Consider the following 23,811-nt stretch of genomic DNA (forward strand, 5'->3'; position numbering starts at 1 on the left):
TGCGACAATCCAGTAATTTTGACATTGTCATCACTGAAACAAATGTCTTATACAATCAATCAATCAATTTATGGGCAGCATGGTGGCTCAGTGGTTAGCACTGCTGCCTCACAGTGCCAGGGACCTGGGTTCGATTCCAACCTCGGGCGACTGTCTGTGTGCAGTTTGCACATTCTCCCCGTGTCTGCGTGGGTTTCCTCCGGTTTCTCCGGTTTCCTCCCACAGTCAAAAGATGTGCAGGTCAGGTGAATTAGCCAGGTTGAAATGCCCATAGTGTTAGGCAGGGTAATGGGTCTGGGTGGGTTACTCTTCAGAGGATCAGTGTGGACTTAGAGTCATAGATATGTACAGCATGGAAACAGACCCTTCGGTCCAACCCGTCCATGCCGACCAGAAATCCCAACCCAATCTAGTCCCACCTGCCAGCACCTGGCCCATATCGCTCCAAACCCTTCCTATTCATATACCCATCCAAATGCCTCTTAAATGTTGCAATTGTACCAGCCTCCATCACTTCCTCTGGCAGCTCATTCCATACACGTACCAGCCTCTGTGTGAAAAAGTTGTCCCTTAGGTCTCTTTTATATCTTTCCTGTCTCACCCTAAACCTATGCCCTCTAGTTCTGGACTCCCCAACCCCAGGGAAAAGACTTTGCCTATTTACCCTATCCATGCCCTTCATAATTTTGTAAACATCTATAAGGTCACCCCTCAGCCTCCAACGCTCCAGGGAAAACAGCCCCAGCCTGTTCAGACTCTCCCTGTAGCTCAGATCCTCCAACCCGGCAACCTCCTTGTAAATCTTTTCTGAACCCTTTCAAGTTTCACAACATCTTTCCGATAGGAAGGAGACCAGAATTGCACGCAATATTCCAACAGTGGCCTAACCAATGTCCTGTACAGCCGCAACATGACCTCCCAATTCCTGTACTCAATACTCTGACCAATAAAGGAAAGCATATCAAATGCCTTCTTCACTATCCTATCTACCTGCGACTCCACTTTCAAGGAGCTATGAACCTGCACTCCAGGTCTCTTGGTTCAGCAACACTCCCTAGGACCTTACCATTAAGTGTATAAGTCCTGCTAAGATTTGCTTTCCCAAAATGCAGCACCTCACATTTATCTGAATTAAACTCCATCTGCCACTTCTCAGCCCATTGGCCCATCTGGTCAAGATCCTGTTGTAATCTGAGGTAACCCTCTTCGCTGTCCACTACACCTCCAATTTTGGTGTCATCTGCAAACTTATTAACTGTACCTCTTATGCTCGCATCCAAATCATTTATGTAAATGACAAAAAGTAGAGGGCCCAGCACCAATCCTTGTGGCACTCCACTGGTCACTGGTCATCAGTGTGCTTTCTTGACTGTAGTGTTGATGTGGATGGACCACAAGGCAGTTGATGATACTTACTCCAGGGAACTTGAAACTCTCAAACCATCTCCACCTCAGCACCATTGATACAGTCCTCCACTCTGCTTTGACCAGCTCCTTCATTTTGGTCACGCCTTACTGAAGTCCATATAGATCACATCTACTGCTCTGCCCTCATCAATCTTCTTTGTTACTTCATCAAAAAACTCAATCAAGTTTGTGAGACATGATTTCCCACGCACAAAGCCAAGTTGACTATCCCGAATGAGTCCTTGCCTTTCCAAATACATGTACATCCTGTCCCTCAGGATTCCCTCCAACAACTTGCCCACCACCGAGGTCAGGCTCACTGGTCTATAGTTCCCTGGCTTGTCTTTACCACCCTTCTTAAACAGTGGCACCACGTTTGCCAACCTGCAGTCTTCCGGCACCTCACCTGTGACTATCAATGATACAAATATCTCAGCAAGAGGCCCAGCAATCACTTCTCTAGCTTCCCGCAGAGTTCTCGGGTACACCTGATAAGGTCCTGGGGATTTATCCACCTTTAGCCATTTCAAGACATCTAGCACTTCCTCCTCTGTAATCTGGACATTTTGCAAGATGTCACCACCTATTTCCCAACAGTCTATATCTTGCATATCCTTTTCCACAGTAAATACTGATGCAAAATCTTCATTTAGTATCGCCCCCATTTTCTGTGGCTCCACATAAAGGCTGCCTTGCTGATCTTTGAGGGGCCCTATTCTCTCCCTAGTTACCCTTTTGTCCTTAATATATTTGTAAAACCCCTTTGGATTCTCCTTAATTCTGTATGCCAAAGCTATCTCATGTCCCCGTTTTGCCCTCCTAATTTGGGCCAAAGGGCCTGTTTCCATACTCGAGGGAATCTAATCTAAGCTAATCGATCAAACTGAAATTCCCTCAGCTGCCTTGAAGGACTTTGAGCTCATGATTCCAGACCAGGATTCAGGTGTCTGGATTACTACTAACGGAAATACAATGCCTCCCCACTAACCAAATACTGCTTACTTGACATTTTACAAAGCTTTGCAAATTGGATAGCCCTTGTCTTCAGTGTCTGTAATTAGGCTCCAGTGAGACTGGAGAGGAGTGTGAGAGAAAAATTATCAGGTCAACTTAAACGAGGCCAGAATAATTTCTATTTTAATCTGTTTAGGAAACATCTATCACCATAAAACTGTGAGAACTAAATGAGAAATGTTTTTATCTGTTATAGTGCCACTCTGTAGTCAACAAGAATCACCTTCAGTTTTACGTGTAATGTGAAGTGGCAGTGTTATTCTGGTTTCAAGCCAATGTCCTGGGATTCAATTATCGAAAACAAAATAACCTGGGACTGGGTTGAGAAAAAGGATGCTGCAGATACTGGAAACCTGAAATTAAAAAAAAACAGAAACTGCTACAGACTCTGTGCAGCATCTGAGGAGAGAGAAACAGAGCTAACGTTTAGAGTTCAAAATTATTTCTTCCAAAGAAAATTTGTCTTTGACTCCAAAACTTTAGCTCTGTCTCAGGTCTGTGACCTTCCATCAGACAAAACATCTCCACAGATGCTCCTCTAACCTGATGAGCATTTCCAGCATTTTCTGTTTATCGTCTGAGACATTACACTGGGTTGCAGTATAACTCCTATCCTGTTGGAATCCAGGATACTTAATAAAAAGCCTTCTTCACTTGGGGCTCTCTCGAGAATTCCCAACATTTTTTCTGTCAAAGTTTTTGATGTAGGGGGTTAGGGTCAAGCTGATGTTCCTGTTTCCTACTGCTCAATGAAAGACAGAGCAGAGGTGTTTCCTGTGAACGTATATTTGCAGACATCTCCGTAAAGCCAACTGAAATTACGATCCATGGGAAGTGTATGAGGCTGCACCTCACTGTCTTTCAGCTTGGCAACTTTCAGGAATGCAGGAACAGGAAGAGCCCATTCAGCCCATCGAGTCTGTCTTGTCATTCAGTAAGACCATGGGCTGATCTGTGGCCCAACTCTGCAGACCCGCCTTTGGCTCATATCCCTAAACACCTCAGTTTACCAAAACTTTATCTCTCTCAGTTTTAAAATTAACACCTGATCCATTATCCGCTGCCACTTGTGGAAGAGACTTCTAAACATCCACCTTTTTACATGTAGGATTTCATCAGACAAATAGGTCTCTGGCTGTCTGCGTGATAAATCTCATCCAGCAGAGTTGCTCTTTTACCTGACAAATGTATTTTCCCCACAGGGGGAGCAGGGGCTCCCAGGCAAACCAGGTCGACATGGAGAAGATGGAGCTCCTGGCCCGATGGGTCCAGCTGGTCCTGATGGACACCCTGGACCACCCGGATTACCTGGACAACCCGGATTACCTGGACCACCCGGATTACCCGGACCACCTGGATCAAAAAGAGAAACTGGATGGTTTGGCACTGGGGTGAGTTCCTTTCATCTTTCTATTGCTATAGAGATATGACGTTGGGACAATTGTGTTTGACCTGGTGTTCGGTCCTTAATTACCCTGCAGTTATGCAGGACACATAGTGAGCTCTGAGAAGTGGGAAATCTTTCTACTTTTCCATCTGGTACTTCACCAAGCTACTGTGAAATAGATGCTGGACGGAGCTACTGACCCAGCACGGCAGTGCAGCCGGTGGGGTATTAGTGCTGTAGTACAGCAGATCGGCAGATAGTACAGTAATGCAGCAAATAGGGAGTTAGCTCTGTAATGCAACAGAGAGGGAGTTAGTACTGTAATGCAGCAGATAGGGAGTTAGCTGTGTAACGCAGCAGATAGGGATTCAGCCTGTAATGCCGCAGATCAGGAGTTAGCTGTGTAATGCAGCAGATAGGGAGTTAGTACTGTAATGCGGCAGATTGGAGGTTAGTACAGTAATGCAGCAAATAGAGAGTTAGCAAAGTAATGCGGCAGATAAGGAGTTAGCATTGTATTGCAACAGATAGGGAGTTATCTCGGTAATGCAGCAGATAGGGAGTTAGCACAGTAATGCAGCAGTTAGGGAGTTAGCTCGGTAATGTAGCAGAGAGGGAGTTAGCACAACAATATCTGAGGAGTCTTGCATGGAACTGAACATTATGCAATCATCAGCAAATATCTCACTTCTGACATTATGATTGGAATGAGGCGAGGAGCCGAATCCGCCAGGTTGAACGCAGTCTGAGTGTCACTGAACATGTTATTGCTGTTCTAATGCTGCTAGGAGCACCGTCAACCCCCCTTTCCATCACTTTGCAGATGTCGAAGGGATGATAATTCGTTGGATTGGATTTGACCTTTTTGTGGGCAAGATACTTCTGGGCATTTTCCCAAATTTCTGCTTCAGTGCCAGTGTTGGCTTTCCTGGTTCAGCTAATTCTGGAGCACAAATCCAATACTATTACCATGTTGTCAGGACCCATAACCATTCGCAATCTCCAGTGTCCTTTGTGATAAAATGGGGAGTGAATCAAATTGGCTCAAAATTGGTAGCCATGATGCTGGGAACCTCTGGAGGAGGCCAAGATGGATCATTTGCTCAACACGTCTGGCCGAAGTTAGATAATTCAGCCTTATCTTTTGTGCTGATGTGCTGCACTCCCCATCATTGAGGATGGGAATCTTTATGGAGCCTCCTCTTCCTCCCACAATGACTTGTTTAATTGTTCTCCATCATTCACATAGCTGGACGTGACAGAAGCTAAATCGGATGCTTTGGTTATGGGATCACTTAGCTCTGTCAATCCCTAGTTGCTTCTGATGTTTGGCGCACAAGTGTTGTCCCTAATCAGGTTGACACTTCAGTTTGAGATATGCCCATTGCTGCTCCTGTCAACCCCTCCTACACTCTTCATTCAACCAGGGTCGATTCCCTCAGCTTGGTGGTGATGGCAGAGGGAGGGATGTACTGGGCATGAGGTCTTGAGTTGCTGGATCTGTTTGAATCCATTTAGCAGAGTGATAACACCACACACAACACGATGGAGTGTGTTCGTAAGGTGAGGATGGGACTTTGGATGATGCAGTCATCACTTTTCCTGGGCCTTTAAAAGACAGCTATATCTGCAGCAGCTGGATTGATGAATAGCAGGTCTCACAGGTATCCTTCCCTTTGGTTCCCCCTCCACCATCCACAGACTAGATCTGGCCGGCACATCCTGTCAGTTTTGACCATCTCGGTCAGTAGCTGTGTTCCCAAGTCACTTTGAGTGAAGGACATTGAAGTTCCCCCACCCAGAGTACACTCTCCACCCTTGCTACCCCGAGTGCTGCCTCCAACTGGTGTTCAGCCTGCAGGAGGATGGATTTATAGTGTGCATGGCGCACTTTGTTAGGTTTCCTTTCTCATGTTTGACCTGATGCCATGAGACTTCATGGGATCCAGAGCTGATTCGTGTGGATTCCCAAGGCAACTCCCTTCTTACTGTATACCACTGTGCCACCACGTCTGGTGGGTCTACCCTGCTAGTGGGATCGGGACACACCCAGGGATGGTGATGGTGCTGCCCTGCAACATTGCTTGTAAGGCATGATTCTGAAAGTATGACCAATCTCTGGGACAGCTCTCCCAATTTAGGGACAAACTCCCAAAGGTTAGTAAGGAAGATGTTCCGTGATTAGCAGATAAACGGTCACTGGACTCGAAATGTTATAACTCCGCTTCTCTCTCTACTGATGCTGTCAGACCTGCAGAGTTTCTCCAGCACTTCCTGTTAGTGTGTGACACGGCTGAGTTTGCCATCGTTGAGCCCAGTGTCAAGGTTGATGCCAGGTGCTCTGTCTGGTTTTCTTTGTTCAGTGTTTGTAACGGTTTGATAGAGCTGACCATCTCACCAGGCCATTACAGAAAACAGAGAAAAGTCACCCACATTGCTGTATGGTCACTAGTCATCTGTAAGGAAGTCAGATTTCCTTGCGTAAAGGGCATTAGCAAACCAGAAAGATGTTTATGAAAACCAACTATGAACACATGTCTGCTATTAGACAGATTTTTAATTCCAGATTTTAGTGAATTCAAATTTCATAATCTGCCGAGGTAGGATTTGAAATCATGACACCAAATCACTAATGTGGACTTCTGAATTACTACTCTGGGGACATTACCACTATACCACCTCCTCCCCATATGAGAAACAAAACAATTGTTATTTCATGAAAATATAGATTAGATTCCCTACAGTGTGGAAACAGGCCCTTCAGCCCAACCTGACCTTCTGAAGAGCAAACCACCCAGACCCACTCCCCTGAACTATGGGCAATTTAGCACGGCCAATGCACATCTTTGGACTGTGGGAGGAAACCAGAGCACCTGAAGAAAACCCACACAGACACAGGAAGAATGTGCAAACTCCACACAGACAGTTGCCTGAGGTGGGGATTGAACCCAGGTCTCTGGCGCTGTGAGGCAGCAGTGCTAACCACTGTGCCACAGTGCCATCCATTTGCATTTTCAAATTTTGCAAGCAGTCTGAAAACTAAGACATAGAAAGGGAAAGAAAGTGTAAATATCTCAAAGACTAAAAGTCGAATGTAGCTGAAGGCTTATTCAATACTTGGATGACATTTCCTTGGAGTCTGAAATGCTGATGTTACAAACTTCCATTTCTGAAATGTAATTCTGTTTGAACCATTTTGGTGCTGGGAGAAACAGGAAGAGCAAAGAGGTTTTTTTTTTAAACCATTCTGACATATAATAATATCCTTTTTTTTCCAGAGTGAAGCAGTTCCTGGAAGTCCTGGCATTCCTGGGAATCCTGGTTTAGATGGACCCCCGGGGCCGAGAGTAAGTTTTGAGTCTAATATTTGTAATAAGAAGCAAGTTGTGTTCATATAGAGCATTATTAGGTTTCTCAGGAAGTCCCAAAGTGCTTCCCACACACTGAGTTGTTTCTGAATTGCCAACTGCAGGCAAAAATGGTAGCCATTTGTGCTCAGCCTGATCCCACAGACAGGGATGAGTTGAATGTGCAGTGAATCTGTTTTGGCAGTATGGGGGAATAGAGGAATGAATAATAGCCAAAACACTGGAAGATGTCCCTGCTCTTTCTCCACCCTGTGCTTCGAGGTCCTTCACAATCAGTAGATCCTTTGCTGGCCAGCTTACTCCCTGATGTAAAACTCCAATTGAGCCATGAAGTGTCATTGTATCTACACTGGCTTTTTGAGTGCTTTGATTTTGTGCCAATCTCCTGCTTTTTCGCCATAGCCTTGCAAGTTGTTCCTATTTAACTAATCATCCAATGGCCTCTTGAATGTATCAACTGAACCTGCCTCCATTTCCAGCCAGTGCATTCTAGACCCAAACCGCTTGCTGTATGCGAAAAATTTCTCCCACATCACGTTTGCATCTTTTGCAAATCACTGTGAATCTGTATCCTCTCATTCTCCATCCATGAGTAAGCAGGATCAGTTTCTCCCTGTCTACTCAGTCCCAGCCCCTCATGATTCTGAAAACTTCAATTAAATGTCCCCTCAGCTTTCTCCTCTCCAAGCAACTCAGAGCCAACTTTTTAAATCTATCATCGCTGAAATTTCTCACCCCTGCAGCCCCATTCTTGTAAACTTAATCTGCACTGTCTCCAACCCATTCACATTGTTTGAAACATATGGCACCCAGATCTATATCTAGAGTCATAGAGGTGTACAGCACAGAAACAGACTCTTCAGTCCAACTCGGCCATGCCGACCAGATATCCTAAATTAATCTCGTCCCATTTGCCAGCACTTGGCCCATATCCCTCTAAACCCTGCCTATTCATATTCCCATCCAGTTGCCTCTTAAATGCTGTAATTGTCCCTGCCTCCTCTACTTCCTCTGGCAGCTCACTCCCCACATGCACCACTCTCTGTGTGAAAAATATGTCCCTTAGGTCCCTTTTAAATTTTTCCCCTCTCACCCTAAACCTATGTCCTCTAGTTCTGGACTCCCCCACTCCAGGAGTCTATCCATGCCCCTCATGATTTTATAAACCCTTTACCAACCCTGGCAACATCTTTGTAAATATTTTCTGAACCCTTTGAAGTTTCACAACATCCTTCTGATAGGAGGAAGAGCAGAATTGCACGCGATATTCCAAAAAGTGGCCGAACCAACGTCCTGTACAGCCGCAACATGACCTCTCAATTCCTATACTCAATACTCTGACCAATAAAGGAAAGCATACCAAATGCCTTTTTCACTATCCTATCTACCTGCGACTCCACTTTCAAGGAACTATGACCCTGCACTCTAAGATCCCTTTGGTCAGCAACACTCCCCAGGACCTGCCCTGATTTGCCTTTCTAAAATGCAATACCTCACATTTATCTAAATTAAACTCCTTCTGCCACTCCTCAGCCCATTGGCCCATCTGATCCAAGATCCTGTTATACTCTGAGGTAACCTTTCTTGGTGTCAACTGCAAACTTACTAACTATACCTCCTAGCCTCTACAAGTTGGACTGTAAGTAACATTGGCCACAAACTGTTTTGATTAAAATTTATCTTCAGCCTTGATTTTATACAAAACGTAACAAACAATTTCTCAACAAGTCTGACCTGTCGTACAGTGAACCACATTTCAGGACATTTTGACTTGTGAACAGTACACTTGGAAACTGTCAGCTTTGTTGCCCAATGGTGCCATCTACTGGTTTTGGTCAAAGTCTAATCCAATAGAAATTCACTGATTTAAGAGTGCCCTGTTTAAATCTCAAGGTCCTGAAATTGCATATGCAACATTATCTCCTGATGATTAATATATCTAAAATTCCCCTCTTTGCTCTTTTAGCGTCAACATTAACTGCAGCTCCTTCTCTGTCCCTTGACTTCAAACACAGCCCTGGTATAATCTCCCTCTGTCTGCTGCAATTAATCCCTCTTCTACTATTCCAGGGCTTACCGGGTGAGACTGGTTTACCAGGACATTCAGGACCACGTGGACCAGCAGGACCTCCGGTCAGTGTCACATGCTATAAGATTGAAGTGATGTAGATGTTGATGTGTAGACAATGTTTTTTCATCTCTGACCTCAGTGCAGAAATCAATAAATTTCACCAAAATCCCAGTCACAAATTCCAATGCAGCATCATGCAAATCAGTGCAAGTGTTCACACACACACACACACACACACACACACACATCTCACACACACACACACACACACACACACACACATCTCGCACACACCTCAAACACACCACACACACCTCACAGACACCCACATGCACACATCTCACACGCATCACACACACATCTCAAATACACCACACATAGAGTCAGTGAGATGTACAGCATGGAAACAGACCCTTTGGTCCAACCTGTCCATGCCGACCAGATATCCCAACCCAATCTAGTCCCACTTGCCAGCACCCAGCCCATATCCCTCCAAACCCTTCCTATTCATATACCCATCCAGATGCCTCTTAAATGTTGCAATTGTACCAGCCTCCATCACATCCTCTGGCAGCTCATTCCATACACGTACCACCCTCTGCGTGAAAAAGTTGCCCCTTAGGTCTCTTTTATATCTTTCCCCTCTCACCCTAAACCTATGCCCTCTAGTTCTGGACTTCCCGACCCCAGGGAAAAGACTTTGTCTATTTACCCTTTCCATGCCCCTCCTAATTTTGTAAACCTCTATAACGTCACCCCTCAGCCTCCGACGCTCCAGGGAAAACAGTCCCAGCTTGTTCAACCTCTTCCTGTAGCTCAGATCCTCCAACCCTGGCAACATCCTTGTAAATCTTTTCTGAACCCTTTCAAGTTTCACAACATCTTTCCGATAGGAGGGAGACCAGAATTGCACGCAATATTCCAACAGTGGCCTAACCAATGTCCTGTACAGAAGCAACATGACCTCCCAACCCCTGCACTCAATACTCTGACCAATAAAGGAAAGTAAACCAAACGCCTTCTTCACTATCCTATCTACCTATGACTCCACTTTCAAGGAGCTATGAACCTGCCTCCAAGGTCTCTGTGTTCAGCAACACTCCCTAAGACTTTACCATTAAGTGTAGAAGTCCTGCTAAGATTTGCTTTCCCAAAATGCAGCACCTCACATTTATTCATTCTCACACACACCTCAAACACACACACACCTCACAGACACCCACATGCACACATCTCACATGCACCATACACACATCTCAAACACACCACACATACATCATTCTCACACACACACCTCAAGCACACACATATACACCTCACATACACCTTAGAAACACCACACACACACATCATTCTCATACACATCTCAAACACACCACACACACCATTCTCGTACACACCTCAAACACACACACACACCTCTCACACACCTCAAAAACAACACACACACACCTCATGCACATAAACCCTCAGATTAGACCAACATCAGTCATCTCTCTTTCTCTCTCTAAAGAAAACAGCCTTATAGTCTGGTATGACTGTGGCGACTTTGTGTCAATAAAAGTTTTGTTGTATAGAATTACACTGATGAATTCATATTTAACTTATTTCTATAGGGACAAAAAGGAGACAAAGGGGATAGAGGGCCCAAGGTCAGTATTCACGTTCATTCTGAGATATAAACTGTTTATCATTAAATTATAGAATGGAAATTAGAATTCTGAACATCAGGAAAAAAAAGTCTCAATAGGTGCAGTTTGTACTAAAATAAAAATGAATTACAGGTGTAGTTCTCTTACTCTAGCCATTGCCTGCCAACGATTGGGACTTTTCTTCTTAATTAGACTTCTGTGAAGCAATATGGGATGTTTTACTTTGCTTAAGGTGCTATAGCAATGTAATTTGTAGCTGATAAATTATTTTGAGGAGATGCTGGAGAAGGGACCCCTTTCCAAGACCCTGGGTGGGCCCAATTTATTGCTAAGACCTGACAGTGCCATGTTCTTAAAGGCAGTATTACTGAACCCCAGATTCAGGCTGGATTTTGGAGCAAATTCTCTCAACCAGCACAATACTGGCCCCAGCAAAAGGTAAATGGTCACCAGCAAATATGGGGCAGTTAACCCCGTACATGTGCCAATTCCTGGGGTCAGTTATCCAGCTCTCAAATGTGTGTTCCCTGTCGAACCCAAAAACATGTCTTTTTTTATTAAACTTCCTATTGCCTCTGTAACACTGGGCTGAACATTACATGCCCCCCTGCCCTAGCGTGTGGGTTTTGGTTGGGGACTGCAGGTAACCAGGACGAAAAAAACACACCAAGCAACACAAACTCTTCCAACTCATCTTGTGTGCTTTAGATTGGAGCTCCGGTCCAATCAGTGTGCTTGTTTCCAGGTTTGATTTGGGTTGTTGTTCATGGTTTTTCCTAACCGACCTGTGTGTGAACCTATATCATTACAGAGAATCAGTGCAGTCCATTCACCTTATAAGTAAATAAATAAGTGAGGATCCATTGGTGCCAGTATGTAAACAATGACAGAAAATGCTGGAAAAACTCAGCAGGTCTGACAGCATTTGTGCAGCAAGAAGTAGAGGTAATGTTTTGTGTCCAAGATGGCTTTTCTTCAGAGCTGAAGGACTGTTCTGAAGAAGGGTCACTGGATGTTAAACGTTAACTCTGCTTTGTCTCTCTCCACAAGTACTGCCAGACATGCTGAGTTCCTCCAACAATTTTTGTCTTTGTTTCAGATTCCCAGCTATTGCCGTATTTTGCTTTTATTTGACGCTAATATTACCCTGCCCGTGATATCGCACGTTTGGTGTAGGTCAAGGGAGGTCAACTGTTTTTCTTCAAAGTTTTAAAGCAGTGAGTAGGAAGTGGGTGCTAAGTTGGAAGACGCCCTTCCCCCATCATGGGAAGGCCCCCCCCCCCCAGGAGACATTTTCCCCCTCCTCTTCCTGCCTGTACATGCTTTGAAACCTCCAATTCAATCCCATCTCTCTCCCACCCACCCTCAGTTGGAAAGTGCTCCCCTGCCAATGCCCCTGAGATAGCTGGGTCCTAGGGTTCCTGCCTCCTTTGTGGGCAACTCTGGCTCTGCCTTGCACTGTTCATTTCCTGCCACTGAGAGACAGAGTCTCACTCTGCTCTCACTCCACTTCAGCAATCTATACGTCACAGTGATCTATACACTGCCACAATCTATACATTACAGTGATCTATACGATGCTGCAATCTATATGTCACAGTGATCAATACACTGCAGCAATCTATATGTCATAGTGGTCTATACACTGATCTATATGCTGCAGAGATCTATATGCCATGGTGATAAATGCACTGCAGTAATCTATACAATGCAGTCTATTATACACCACAGTGATCTATACACCGATCTATATGCTGCAGGGACCCATATGCTTCAGTGGTCTATACACTGCAGTAATCTATACACCATGGTGATCTATACACTGCAGCCATCTATACAATGCCGTGATCTATACACTACGATGATCCAAATGCTGCTGCAATTTTTAAGCTGTGGCAATCTATACAATGCAGTTATCTGTACATTACAGTGATCTGTAAGCTGCAGCAATTATATGCTGCAGCAACCTATAAGCCACAACATTCTATAGCTATAGCTATCTATAACTGCAACAATCCATAAGCTGCAGAGATGTATACTCTGTAGTGATTTATATGCCCCACAATGTATAAGCTGCAGTGAATAGTACGATGATCAGTGAGCCCAGTGATCTGTATACTGCACTGATCTACAAGCTGCAGCAATCTAGACCTTTCAGTCATCTATATGGTGGGTGGGGGGTGGGGGGGGGGGGGGTGGTGCGGGGGTGTTGGGGTGGTGAGGGGTAAGTTTCTTCCCACTATTAGCTTGTTTCTGAATTTTATAACAAGTGAATTGTCTGATCTTTCTGTTTGTCCAGGGTGAAGAAGGGCAGCGAGGATGGCCAGGGGTTAGCTATCCCGGAGCAAAGGTAATGTTGATGGTTTAGATAGTGAACAGTACGAGATGTTCAAGTGTAATTAGTAAGGAGTATTAGGGATTGGTTTGTTCAGAATCATTGGATACTGAGGATTGTCAATATTGGGAACTGTTATACCGATAACCTTCACAGGGCTGATCATTCTGTGGTAACCGAGGAGTGATTTTGCAGAGAGTAGTGTACAGCAGAGAGCATTTGTACAGACAGAATAATAGATGCTCAATTCTTACATAATAAAGATAAAGAACTCATGCTTTATGATAAATACAGTACAACCTCAATTGTCCAAACATCAATTATCTGAATTTCGGATTACCCAAACAAGATCTCAAGGTCCCGTAAAAACAGCATTAGGCAAATCAGCATTCAGTTATCAGTTAAACGGCATTGTGGCGTGCATAACCGAGAAATGTTTGGATAACTGGCATCATAAATTACTGCTTGTTTACAATCAGATTGAGTATCCGAACAATCAATTATTCAAACAAAATACTCCCCCGCCCGTCTCGTTCAGATAATCAAGTTTCTACAGAATACTCTCAGCTGGTGGTATTGAAGGTATTTCTTCTTGTTAAGGAATGTCGTTTTGGTTCAGTCTTTTACTGGATGTGGGTATCTCTGGCAGGGCTGGTATTTAATGCCCATCCCTAATTGCCCAGGAGTAGGTGAGGGTAAGCTGCCTTCTTAGCCCACAGTCTGTGTAGTACCGGGTACCAGGGCCGGGGAGAGAAACGATGAGTCATGCTGCTTCTCCTGTTTCTAGGCCCTTTGTCACGCTCCTTCCTTTAACTCCCGACGGCTTCACAATGTGGATCCTACAGAATACAACAGTGACCCATTCAGCCCGTCGGGTTTACACCAACTCTCTCCAAGAGAAGTCAAGCTCTACCAACTTGTCGAACCCCACCCATTCTTTCTGTTTTATTTCAAATATTTATCCCATTTTGCTTTGAGCACAGCTTTGATTCTGTATTCACCTCAGTATTAGGGAAGAAGTGCATTCCAAATCCTAAACACTCTTCGTGTCAACATTTTTCCTCATATTGTATCGGGTTTGTTCATCCATTAACTTGGAAAGTCACATTATTGTTGAGCTTCAGCCATTGGAAACATTTTTGATTTAGTTTATATTTATTTTAACTTTTCATAATTTGATCACCATCAAACCTGTAAGGACAACAACACCAGCTTCTCCATAATCCCGAATAGTAAAACTTATTCCTGTCAATTTCTTGTGAAGTTTCTTCACATCCTTCTGGTGCTCAGAATCAGAGACCATAGCTACAGTGAGGTCAAAGTACTTTCCATAAGTTCAGCAAACCTCTTCACTTTTGGATTACAGAGGTACCCCGATTATCTGAAGGACATGGGTGGGGAGTATTTCATTTGACTAATTGAATTCCGGATAGTCGAATGCCGGATAACATGTCTAGCCAAGAATCGGGACCGTGCGATCTTGCTGGATAATCCGAAATTCAGATAATCGAATGCCGGATAATGGGGGGTTCCATTGTATATGCCTCTATTTATAAAGACCATCACAAACCCAGGTTTGCAATTATAGCTTTGTCAGACAATTACATATAACTTGGTTGTTCATATTGTGTAAATAGCTCTACTTCTCTGACCCTGACCCGTATTCAAATTAGTTTTTGCAAGGGATGTTCTTAAGATTTTCTTGAGAGAACTATTTTTTGATTTTCAGGGGCTGCTTTTCATTCTCACAAGCTAAGTATTAGGTGGTTCAGTTGTGTAGTAACAATCCTTTGTGTTCACACATGCAGTGCTTGAACTCAAACAGAGGCAGAGTTGGAAGAATTCATCAACATCCTCAATTATCAACCCCCTGTCCAATTTAAGCCACAACGCACAAGGAAAGCGTTAACTCATTAGACACCACAATAGTGGCATGGCACAACAAACATAAGTTAGCAGAAAAGTTTTTTCAATATTACTGACAGGTTGATGGGTAAGTATTAGCGAGGACTGTGGGCAGAACTGCAGTGTTATGCTTTGAAATAGCTTCATAAGATCATTTACATCTACCTGAGAGAGCAGACAGAACTTTGGCTTGACATCTGATCGAGAGGACAACATTTCTCCCAAAAACAGCACTCCCTTGAAACCACACTGGACTAAATCTGAGTCAGCTTAGATTTGTGCACAAGTTTCTCAACTATAACTAGTACAGGCACAGCCTGCAGCTGGCTAAGCTGCACCTTGGATTCGCACTGTTGGAAATTATCTGACGTTTCTTTTCGATGTTAACAGGGTGAAAAAGGTGACATTGGACCTCCCGGTCCAACACCACGATGTCAAGATGGGTCAGAGTTTCCTTGTCAAGGTTACACCATTAGTGGTGAAAAGGTAAGTTTAAGTCACTACTTCCTTATAAGAACATCTTCCCACTATGAAATGTTATTTCGTTCCTCGCAGCTCTCCAGTACTCTCAGTTAAATGGACCATCACTGTGGCCAACCTGACAAGTTTTCAGTCTCCATCGAGGACCTATGCTAACTGTCTGTAGCCACCAGCCAGGAGAAACACAAAACCTCTCCAGTGTGTCTTCTCTGTGTATCCTTTCCTCATCCTGTCTTACCTGAAGTGCTCAGTTTCATCTGACAAAAATGTTGGAGCTGCTGGTTCTTTCTTTTTGAGGGCAAATCAAACAGACAATGGGCAGAGCAATCGCACCGTCAGTGAGAGAGGCCGGAACTAACTCTGTGATCAACCGCCATGACATTATCTTTGGAAAGCAGCCAATGATTGCAGAGAGAGAGAGAGAGAAAGACAGTATGTGTGTGTGTGTGTGTGTGTGTGTCCATGTGTCTGTGTGTATGTATATGTGTGTGTGTATCTGTCTGTGTGTCTGTATATGTGTGTGTATGTATATATTTGTGTGTGTCTATGTGTGTGTGTGCATGTGGTATAGTGGGACGGAGCACTGGAACAGAAAATCCAGCACCTTCGCTCCAGAGCCAAGCCAGAAGCAGAACCTTACAGTCACCATGGGAGTGGGGTGGGTTGTCCTGGAGATGGCAGATAAGGGAAGGAAGTTCTAGAGACGACAAGAGGAATGTGTACCTTCTCCCTGACTCCGCACAAAGTGAGTCAGTGCTCTGAAGGCTGACCTCTAGAAGTCCCTTTCATGTATATCCAGCAGTACATGTTCTTCTCATTGGTACTTACATATTCAATTGAGGACCTACATAGAGTGCAGAACCCCACACTATCAATTCAAGTGTGCTCTTACCAGTTACAACTGCTCACTAGTTACCCAGTCTACCCCAAAGTCACTGCAGGCAGAGCATTGGCAGGAGGTGGTAAACAGGATGCCACCTTTTTGGCCCAGTTGGCATTGCTCTCACCCAGTAGTTAGTGTAACCCCATTTGGCAAGGACAGTGTAATATTTTCCTGGAGCCTATGTTGTACACAGAACCAGCTTAGCCACAATGTGCTGATTATGTCCTTGGCTTTCATTTATACTCAAGGGGTGGCACAGTGGCCTCACAGCACCAGGGACCTGAGTTCAATTCCAGTCTCGGGCAACTGTCTGTGTGGAGTTTGCACATTCTCCCCTTGTCTGCGTGGGTTTCCTCTGGGTACTCTAGTTTCCATCCACATTCTAAAGATGTACACATCAGGTGAATTGGCCATGCTAAATAATAGTGTTAGGTGTATTAGGCAGGGGTAAATATAGGGTCGGTTGGGTTGTTCTTTGGAGGGTCGGTGTGGACGTTTTGGGCCAAAGGGCCTGTTTCCATACTGTAGGGGATCTACTCTAACCTAAAAGACCAAGGTTTCTAAGGTTTGTGGGCATTTCTGGTGTGGTCATCCTTTGTTGGTCTTTCCTTAATTGCACTTGGGAAAGTGGTGATGAGCCATCTTCTTGACCCTCTGCAGTCTTTGGGATATTGGAACACCCTCACTGTGTTGTTAGGGAATTTTGACTGAGCGACAATGAATGAACAGGAACATGGAGCCAGTCAGGACGGTCAGTGGCTTGGAAGGGAACTTGCAGATGGAGTTGTTTGAAAGTATTAGCTACCCTTGTCCTTCTCAGTGGAAAAGGTCATGAGGTTGAAGGGTACTGTGGAAGGGGCCGTGATGAGCGCTGTCATTACCTCTTGTTCACATCACCCACTGAGTGTTGGTGATGGAGGGGAAGGATATTTTTAAACTATGGCATCCACAGGCTGATACAAAATTCTGAAGCTTATTCCTCCACTGCGTGTTACTCATGGGAGTGTGACTAACACTGAGACTGCACGAGAGTCAACCAAAGACTGTGGAAGAAGAATTGGAGGAGAGAATCTCTTGTTTCTTTTTGAATGAGTTATTGATTCCTGAATGGTCAGCCAGCAGGAGTCTCTCAATCCCAATGGGTCTGTTGAGTTTGTAATGGCTGTTCTTTTTATTTGGTTATAGGGTGAAAAAGGTGACCCAGGTCGTCCAGGTGAAGAGGTAATTTTTCTTTTGGTACTCATTCAGATAACAGGAAAACTTCCTGATCAATCTTCATTTGAGTAACAAATCATTGGATCCGTTACATTTCCTGAACAGGACATTGGTTATACTACTGTTGGAATATTACGTGCAATTCTGGACTCCTTCCTATCGGAAAGATGTTATGAAACTTGAAAGGGTTCAGAAAAGATTTACAAGGATATTGCCAGGGTTGGAGGATTTGAGCTATAGACAGAGGTTGAAAAGGCTGGGGCTGTTTTCCCCGGAGCGTTGGAGGCTGAGGGGTGACCTTATAGAGGTTTGTAAAATCATGAGGGGCACGGATAGGATAAATAGACAAGGTATTTTCACCGGGGTGGGGCAGACCAGAACTAGAGGGATTAGGGTGAGAGGAAAAAAATATGAAAGAGACACAAGGAGCAATTTTTTCATGCAAAGGGTGGTACATGTATGGAATGAGCTGCCAGAGTAAGTGGTGGAAGCTGGTACAATTGCAATATTTAAAAGGCATCTGGATGGGTATATGAATAGGAAGGGTTTGGAGGGATATGGGCTGGGTGCTGGCAGGTGGGACTAGATTGAGTTGGGATATCTGGTCGGCATGGACGAGTTGGACAGAAGGGTCTGTTTCCATGCTGTGCATCTCTCTGACTCTATGATTCTATAAAGGGGCAGATGGGACTTTGGGTTAATGTCAATGAATGACAATGCGGAACTCCCTCAGCACTGCATATTGAAAGACTGACCTAGATTCTGTGCTCAGACCATGCAGTGGGAATTGAATTTACAACCTTCTGACCCAGAAACAACAGTGTTTTCACTGAACTGAGTGACACAGTAGATCGGATAGCAAAGAAGGCATTTAGTATGCTTGCCTTTATTGGTCAGTGCATTGAACATAGGAGTTGGGAGGTCATGTTGCAGCTGTATAGGGCTTTGGTTAGGCCACTATTGGAATACTGCACGCAATTCTCGTCTCCTTGCATAGAAAGGATGTTGTGAAACTTGAAAGGATTTAGAAAAGATTTATAAGGATGTTGCCAAGGTTGGAGGGTTTGAGCTATAGTAGAGGTTGGATAGGCTGGGGTTGTTTTCCCTGGAGTGTCGGAGGCTGAGGGGTGACCTTATAGAGGGGCATGGATAGGGTAAGTCAATAAGTCGAGTCCAAAACTAGAGGGCACAGATTTCGGGTGAGAGGGGAATGATTTAAAAGGGACCTGAGGGGCAACTTTTTCACGCAGAGGGTGGTGCGTGTATGGAATGAGCTGCCAGAGGAAGTGGTGGAGGCTGGTACAGTTACACCGTTTAAAAAGCATCTGGATGGGTGTATGAATAGGAAGGATTTAGAGGAACATGGACCAAATGCTGGCAAATAGGACTAGGCATAGACGAGTTGGACAGAAGGGTCTGCCTCCATGCTGTATATCTCTGTGATGGTATGACTCGAGAGCACTTGTTAGTGAAATACACCAGTTGCTGCTATACGTTGAAACATTTGACTCTCTGTCTGATAAATCAAAATCTCCTCTTTCTGTCTCTCAACTTTAGGGTTTCCCTGGACCTGCTGGTCCTCCAGGACTTCCAGGCCCTGTTGGAGCACCCGGGCCCTTGGTCAGTATGACGTTCTCCAGATTTTCATTTCAGCTTCATGGCTTTATCTTCCAAACTGCTGATCTCCGATACAGCCCACTGAATAGCTGGTGTCCCAAAAATGAGTGACAATATTCCGTCAGGTTCCAAAAGCTCAGATTGTGTTTCTTTCTTTCCAGACAAAAAGTGTGGTGCTGGAAAAGCACAGCAGGTCAGGCAGCATCCGAGGAGCAGGAGAGTCGACGTTTCGGGCATAAGCTCTTCATCAGGAATGTTGATGAAGAGCTTATGCTTGAAACGTCGACTCTCCTGCTCCATGGATGCTGCCTGACCTGCTGTGCTTTTCCAGCACCATACTCTTTGACTCTGATCGCCAGCATCTTCAGAAGTGTAATCCTCACCAGCTATATCAATCCATTTGTTAGCCTGGTCTGAAAAGCTCTGGTGTCACCAACACAATAGAAAGAAAATCTTTGAATAGCATTTTTCACAACCACCGAATGCCCCTTCAGAGCTTATGAAGTATTCTTTAAGGGTAGCTACTGTTGTGTTAAAGGAAATGTCGCAGCCAATTTACACACAGGAAGGCCCCATTAACAGTAATGTGGTAATGTCTAGGTAACTGCTTTATTTAACTCTGCAGCACTCCTCAGTACTGACTGGGTATGTCACCGTAGATTTTTTAAACACAAAAGCTGGAGTAGAACTTGCCCTCAGAACCTTGTGAGTCAGAGACAAGAGTGGAACCAACTACAACTGACTGTGCTGTGCAGAGAGTTCACATCGTGAACACAAAAGCCTAAGTGAGTGGATTTGGTCTGATCCATAACATGTCACCAATTTGGAGGTCTAGGCTAATGTTCTGGAGATATGGGTTCAAATCCCATCAGATCATGAAAATAGAATTTAATGAATCAAAATCTAGAATTGAAAGCTAGTCTCAGTGATGGTGACGACGAACTTACTGATATACTGGACAACCTCGGTTATCTGAACATCAATTATCCAAATTTTGGATTATCCAAACAAAATTTCAAGGGCCCGTAAAAATGGCATTAGGCAACTCAGCATTCAGTTATCAGTTAAAAGGCATGATGGCCTGCATTGACGGATAGCCGTCAGTCATAAATTGCTGTTTGTTTACGATCAGATCAGTTATCCGAGCAATCGATTATCCGCACAAAATACCCCCCCGCCTGCCTCGTTCAGATAATCAAGGTTGTCCCGTAGTTCACTCACGTGCTTTGGAGAAGGAACTTGATGTTCCTTACCTGATTTGGCCTAAATGTGATTTCTGGTGTACTGTAATATAGTTGACTACAGTATTAACTGCCTTCTGAAATGGCTGAGCAAAGTGCTTCCTTTATGAGCGATTAGGAACAGTTAATAAAATGCTGCTCTTGCCAGTCAGACTGACTTCTCATCAAACAACGAATTCTAAAGATATTCTTCCATCTCTTGAATGAAGTAAATGTGTTTCTTTTTTTTCTGTTCTCTTCATGCTCCATGTGACAGGGTGTCTGTGATCAGGAATGTGTCTGTCTGCCAGGGCCCCAGGGCCCCCCGGGACCCCCAGGACCAGCCAGCTCCCAGTTGTTTGACATTTCGTCTGATCAGGTAAATGAATGCTGACACAGCTCAGGAACCAGCATTTCTGTCGCGTTCCAGGCTTGGTTCAAAGTCTGTTGGATTGATAGGTTTTTCTCTTAGTAAACACTTACATGAAACAAATTTAAGTTTGAAAGTTTAAGTAAAGTACACTTTGGAGGAAGACAGTCACTTGTGTAGCAATCCAGAGGTCTCAGCTAAAGTTCTGGGAACAGAGGTTTGAATCCCATCTTGGCAGAGTGGAGATGAATTCAGTTCCTATGTTGTGGAATTGAAAACTAGTCTTAGTGACGACGGTCATGAAATTATCATCAATTGTTTTAAAAGCCTGGTTGACTTTAGGGGGAGAAATCTACCATCCATAACCAGCCAGGCCTACATGTGACTCCAGACTTATAATAATGCAGTTGGTGCCCTCTGAAATGGCCCAGTAAGCCACTCAGTCTAAGGGCAGGTGGACCACCCAGTTACATCTTCATCCCGGGAAAGAATAAATGAAAAGTTTAAGCAACGTAGGTAGCGGGAGGGTCAGTGCGGAGCTTATTTATGATTGGCCAGACTCACTAAGAGAGGCTGCAGTGGGGAAACGCTGCAGTTGTGTGCTCAAAAATGTTCTTGTGAATTGGGGCACTAAGGCGCAGACCTGAGCTAAGAGTTTAGTGAGTTTAACTTTGTCTCTCGTTTATGAATTGCTTTTAGTGATAGTGAAATGGAGGGTGTCAAATTCGTGCCCTTAACCCCCTCCACCTTGGTTTGCACATTGAGAAATAAACTCAAGTGAGATGCAGTCTTTTTTTATTCCATCAAAAAGGTTCGAAAAGGATTCCTGAGGTATCCTTAACCCAAAAATGTTGGTAAATATATCTAGCTTTCGGAGCGCTGCTCCTTCATCAGGTGGTTGTGGAGAATAACATTATAAGATACAGAATTTATAGCAAACAATTTATAGTTTTTTTGCTATAAATTCTGTCTCTTACAATCTTATTCTCCACAATCACCTGATGAAGGAGCAGTGCTCCGAAAGTTAGTGCTTCCAAATAAACCTGTTGGACTATAATCTGGTCATAGAGTCATAGAGATGTACAGCATGGAAACAGACCCTTCGGTCCAACTTGTCCATGCCGATGAGATATCCTAACCCAATCTAGTCCCACCTGCCAGCACCCAGCCCATATCCCTCCAAACCCTTCCTATTCATATACCCATTCAGATGCCCTTTAAATGTTACAATTGTACCAGCCGCCACCACTTTCGCTGGCACCTCATTCCATACACATACCACGCTCTGCGTGAAAAAGTTGCCCTCTTCAGTCTCTTTTATATCTTTCCCCTCTCACCATAAACCTATGCCTTCTAGTTCTGGACTCCCCGACCCCAGGGAAAAGACTTTGTCTATTTATCCTATCCATGCCCCTCATGATTCTATAAGGTCACCCCTTAGTCTTCAACACTTCAGGGAAAACAGCCCCAGTCTATTCAATCTCTCCCTGTAGCTCAAATTCTGCGTTGTGTGATTTTTAACTTTGGGCACCCCAGTCCAACATCGGCATCTCCAAATCGCAAATAACTCAGCAGTCAATCACTGGGTGCAGAACAGGCATTAATGTACTCATGGGTCAGACCTGTTAGAATACTAAGTTGTCTCAGTAGATGATTTAAATCAGTTCGGAAAATATTGACAGTGATTCTTTCTCTTTTCGGTTTTGTTGCAGATGTTGGAGCAACTGAGGGGAGAGTTGGGCCCACCTGGAAGACCGGTGAGTGATCCACTACCCATCCAATTAACTTCTCCTGTATTCACCTCAAATCCTTAGCTAATATGTTCCTGAAAATTAGAAGTGCCAGTTTGGTTTGCTGGTACACAGGTGCCAAAGGATGGAATATAGAATTACACCAGAAACAGGCCCACCTGGTCTCTGCCAGTTCTGTTGTTCCATTGAAGCTTCTTCCCAATTACCTCATCAAACACTATTCCCATAATCCTCAATATCCTCCACCATTGTATCCTTGTCTAATTTCCCTTTAACCACATGTTAAATATTCATTTCGCTACCCCTCTCCTTACCATTCACTCAGTAAAGAAATTTCTTCAGGTTTCTTTCATTGAGGAGAGGTCGCAGAGGACTGGAAAATAGCCAGGGGTAGGTTTTATTCACATTTGGAAAACTATGGATTTATTAGTAATAAGCAACATGGCTTCGTGAAGGGAAGGTCATGTCTCACAATTGAGGAAGTGACACAGATGACTGATGAGGGCAGAGCAGTAGATGTTGTCTGTATGGGCTTTAGCAAGGCCTTTGACAAGGTTCCTCATGGCAGGCTGATACAAAAAAGGGTGTAGTCACATGGGATCTGAAGTGAGTTGGTAAGATGGGTACAGAATTGGCTTAGCATAGAAGACAGAGAGTAGCAGTGGAAGGGTATTTTTCAGATTGGAGATCAGTGACCGTAGTGGTGTTCCATAGGGACCAGTGCTGGGACCCCTGTTGTTTGTAATATATATAAATGATTTGGAGGAGACTGTAGGTGGCCTGAATAGTAAATTTGTAGATGCCAGAAAGATTGGGTGAGCTGCAGATAGTGAGGAGGATTGCCAGAGGATACAACAGGATATAGATCGGCTGGAGACTTGGCAGGGAAATGGCAGATGGAGTTTAATCCAGACAGATGCATTTTGGGAAATCTAATGCAGGGGAGAAGAATACAGTAAATGACAGAATCCTTAGTAGTATCAATATACAGAAGAACCTCAATTATCCAGCATTCGATTATCCGAATTTCAGATTATCCACACAAGGTGGCAAGGTCCTGATGCTTGGCTAAACTGTGTTATCCGGCATTTGATTATCCGAACATTCGGTTATCCAAAAATAATACTCTTCTCCCA

At 44.2% G+C, this 23,811-nt stretch overlaps 1 protein-coding gene across 1 annotated transcript in view; it reads left to right on the top strand.

Annotated features, from left to right (window-relative positions):
• The window catches only part of LOC140465750 (uncharacterized), a 111,532-nt gene that overhangs the window by 52,023 nt on the left and 35,698 nt on the right, over positions 1-23,811 (top strand). Inside the window, exons 8-17 of the mRNA XM_072561454.1 lie at positions 3,624-3,812; positions 7,087-7,155; positions 9,247-9,309; positions 10,864-10,899; positions 13,199-13,249; positions 15,530-15,625; positions 17,688-17,723; positions 19,275-19,337; positions 20,832-20,933; positions 22,637-22,681. Coding sequence (XP_072417555.1) covers positions 3,624-3,812; positions 7,087-7,155; positions 9,247-9,309; positions 10,864-10,899; positions 13,199-13,249; positions 15,530-15,625; positions 17,688-17,723; positions 19,275-19,337; positions 20,832-20,933; positions 22,637-22,681 — 750 coding nt within the window. The remainder of the gene's footprint in view (positions 1-3,623; positions 3,813-7,086; positions 7,156-9,246; positions 9,310-10,863; positions 10,900-13,198; positions 13,250-15,529; positions 15,626-17,687; positions 17,724-19,274; positions 19,338-20,831; positions 20,934-22,636; positions 22,682-23,811) is intronic.

Source organism: Chiloscyllium punctatum, chromosome 42 (assembly GCF_047496795.1).
Source record: "Chiloscyllium punctatum isolate Juve2018m chromosome 42, sChiPun1.3, whole genome shotgun sequence".
NCBI lineage: Eukaryota > Metazoa > Chordata > Chondrichthyes > Orectolobiformes > Hemiscylliidae > Chiloscyllium > Chiloscyllium punctatum.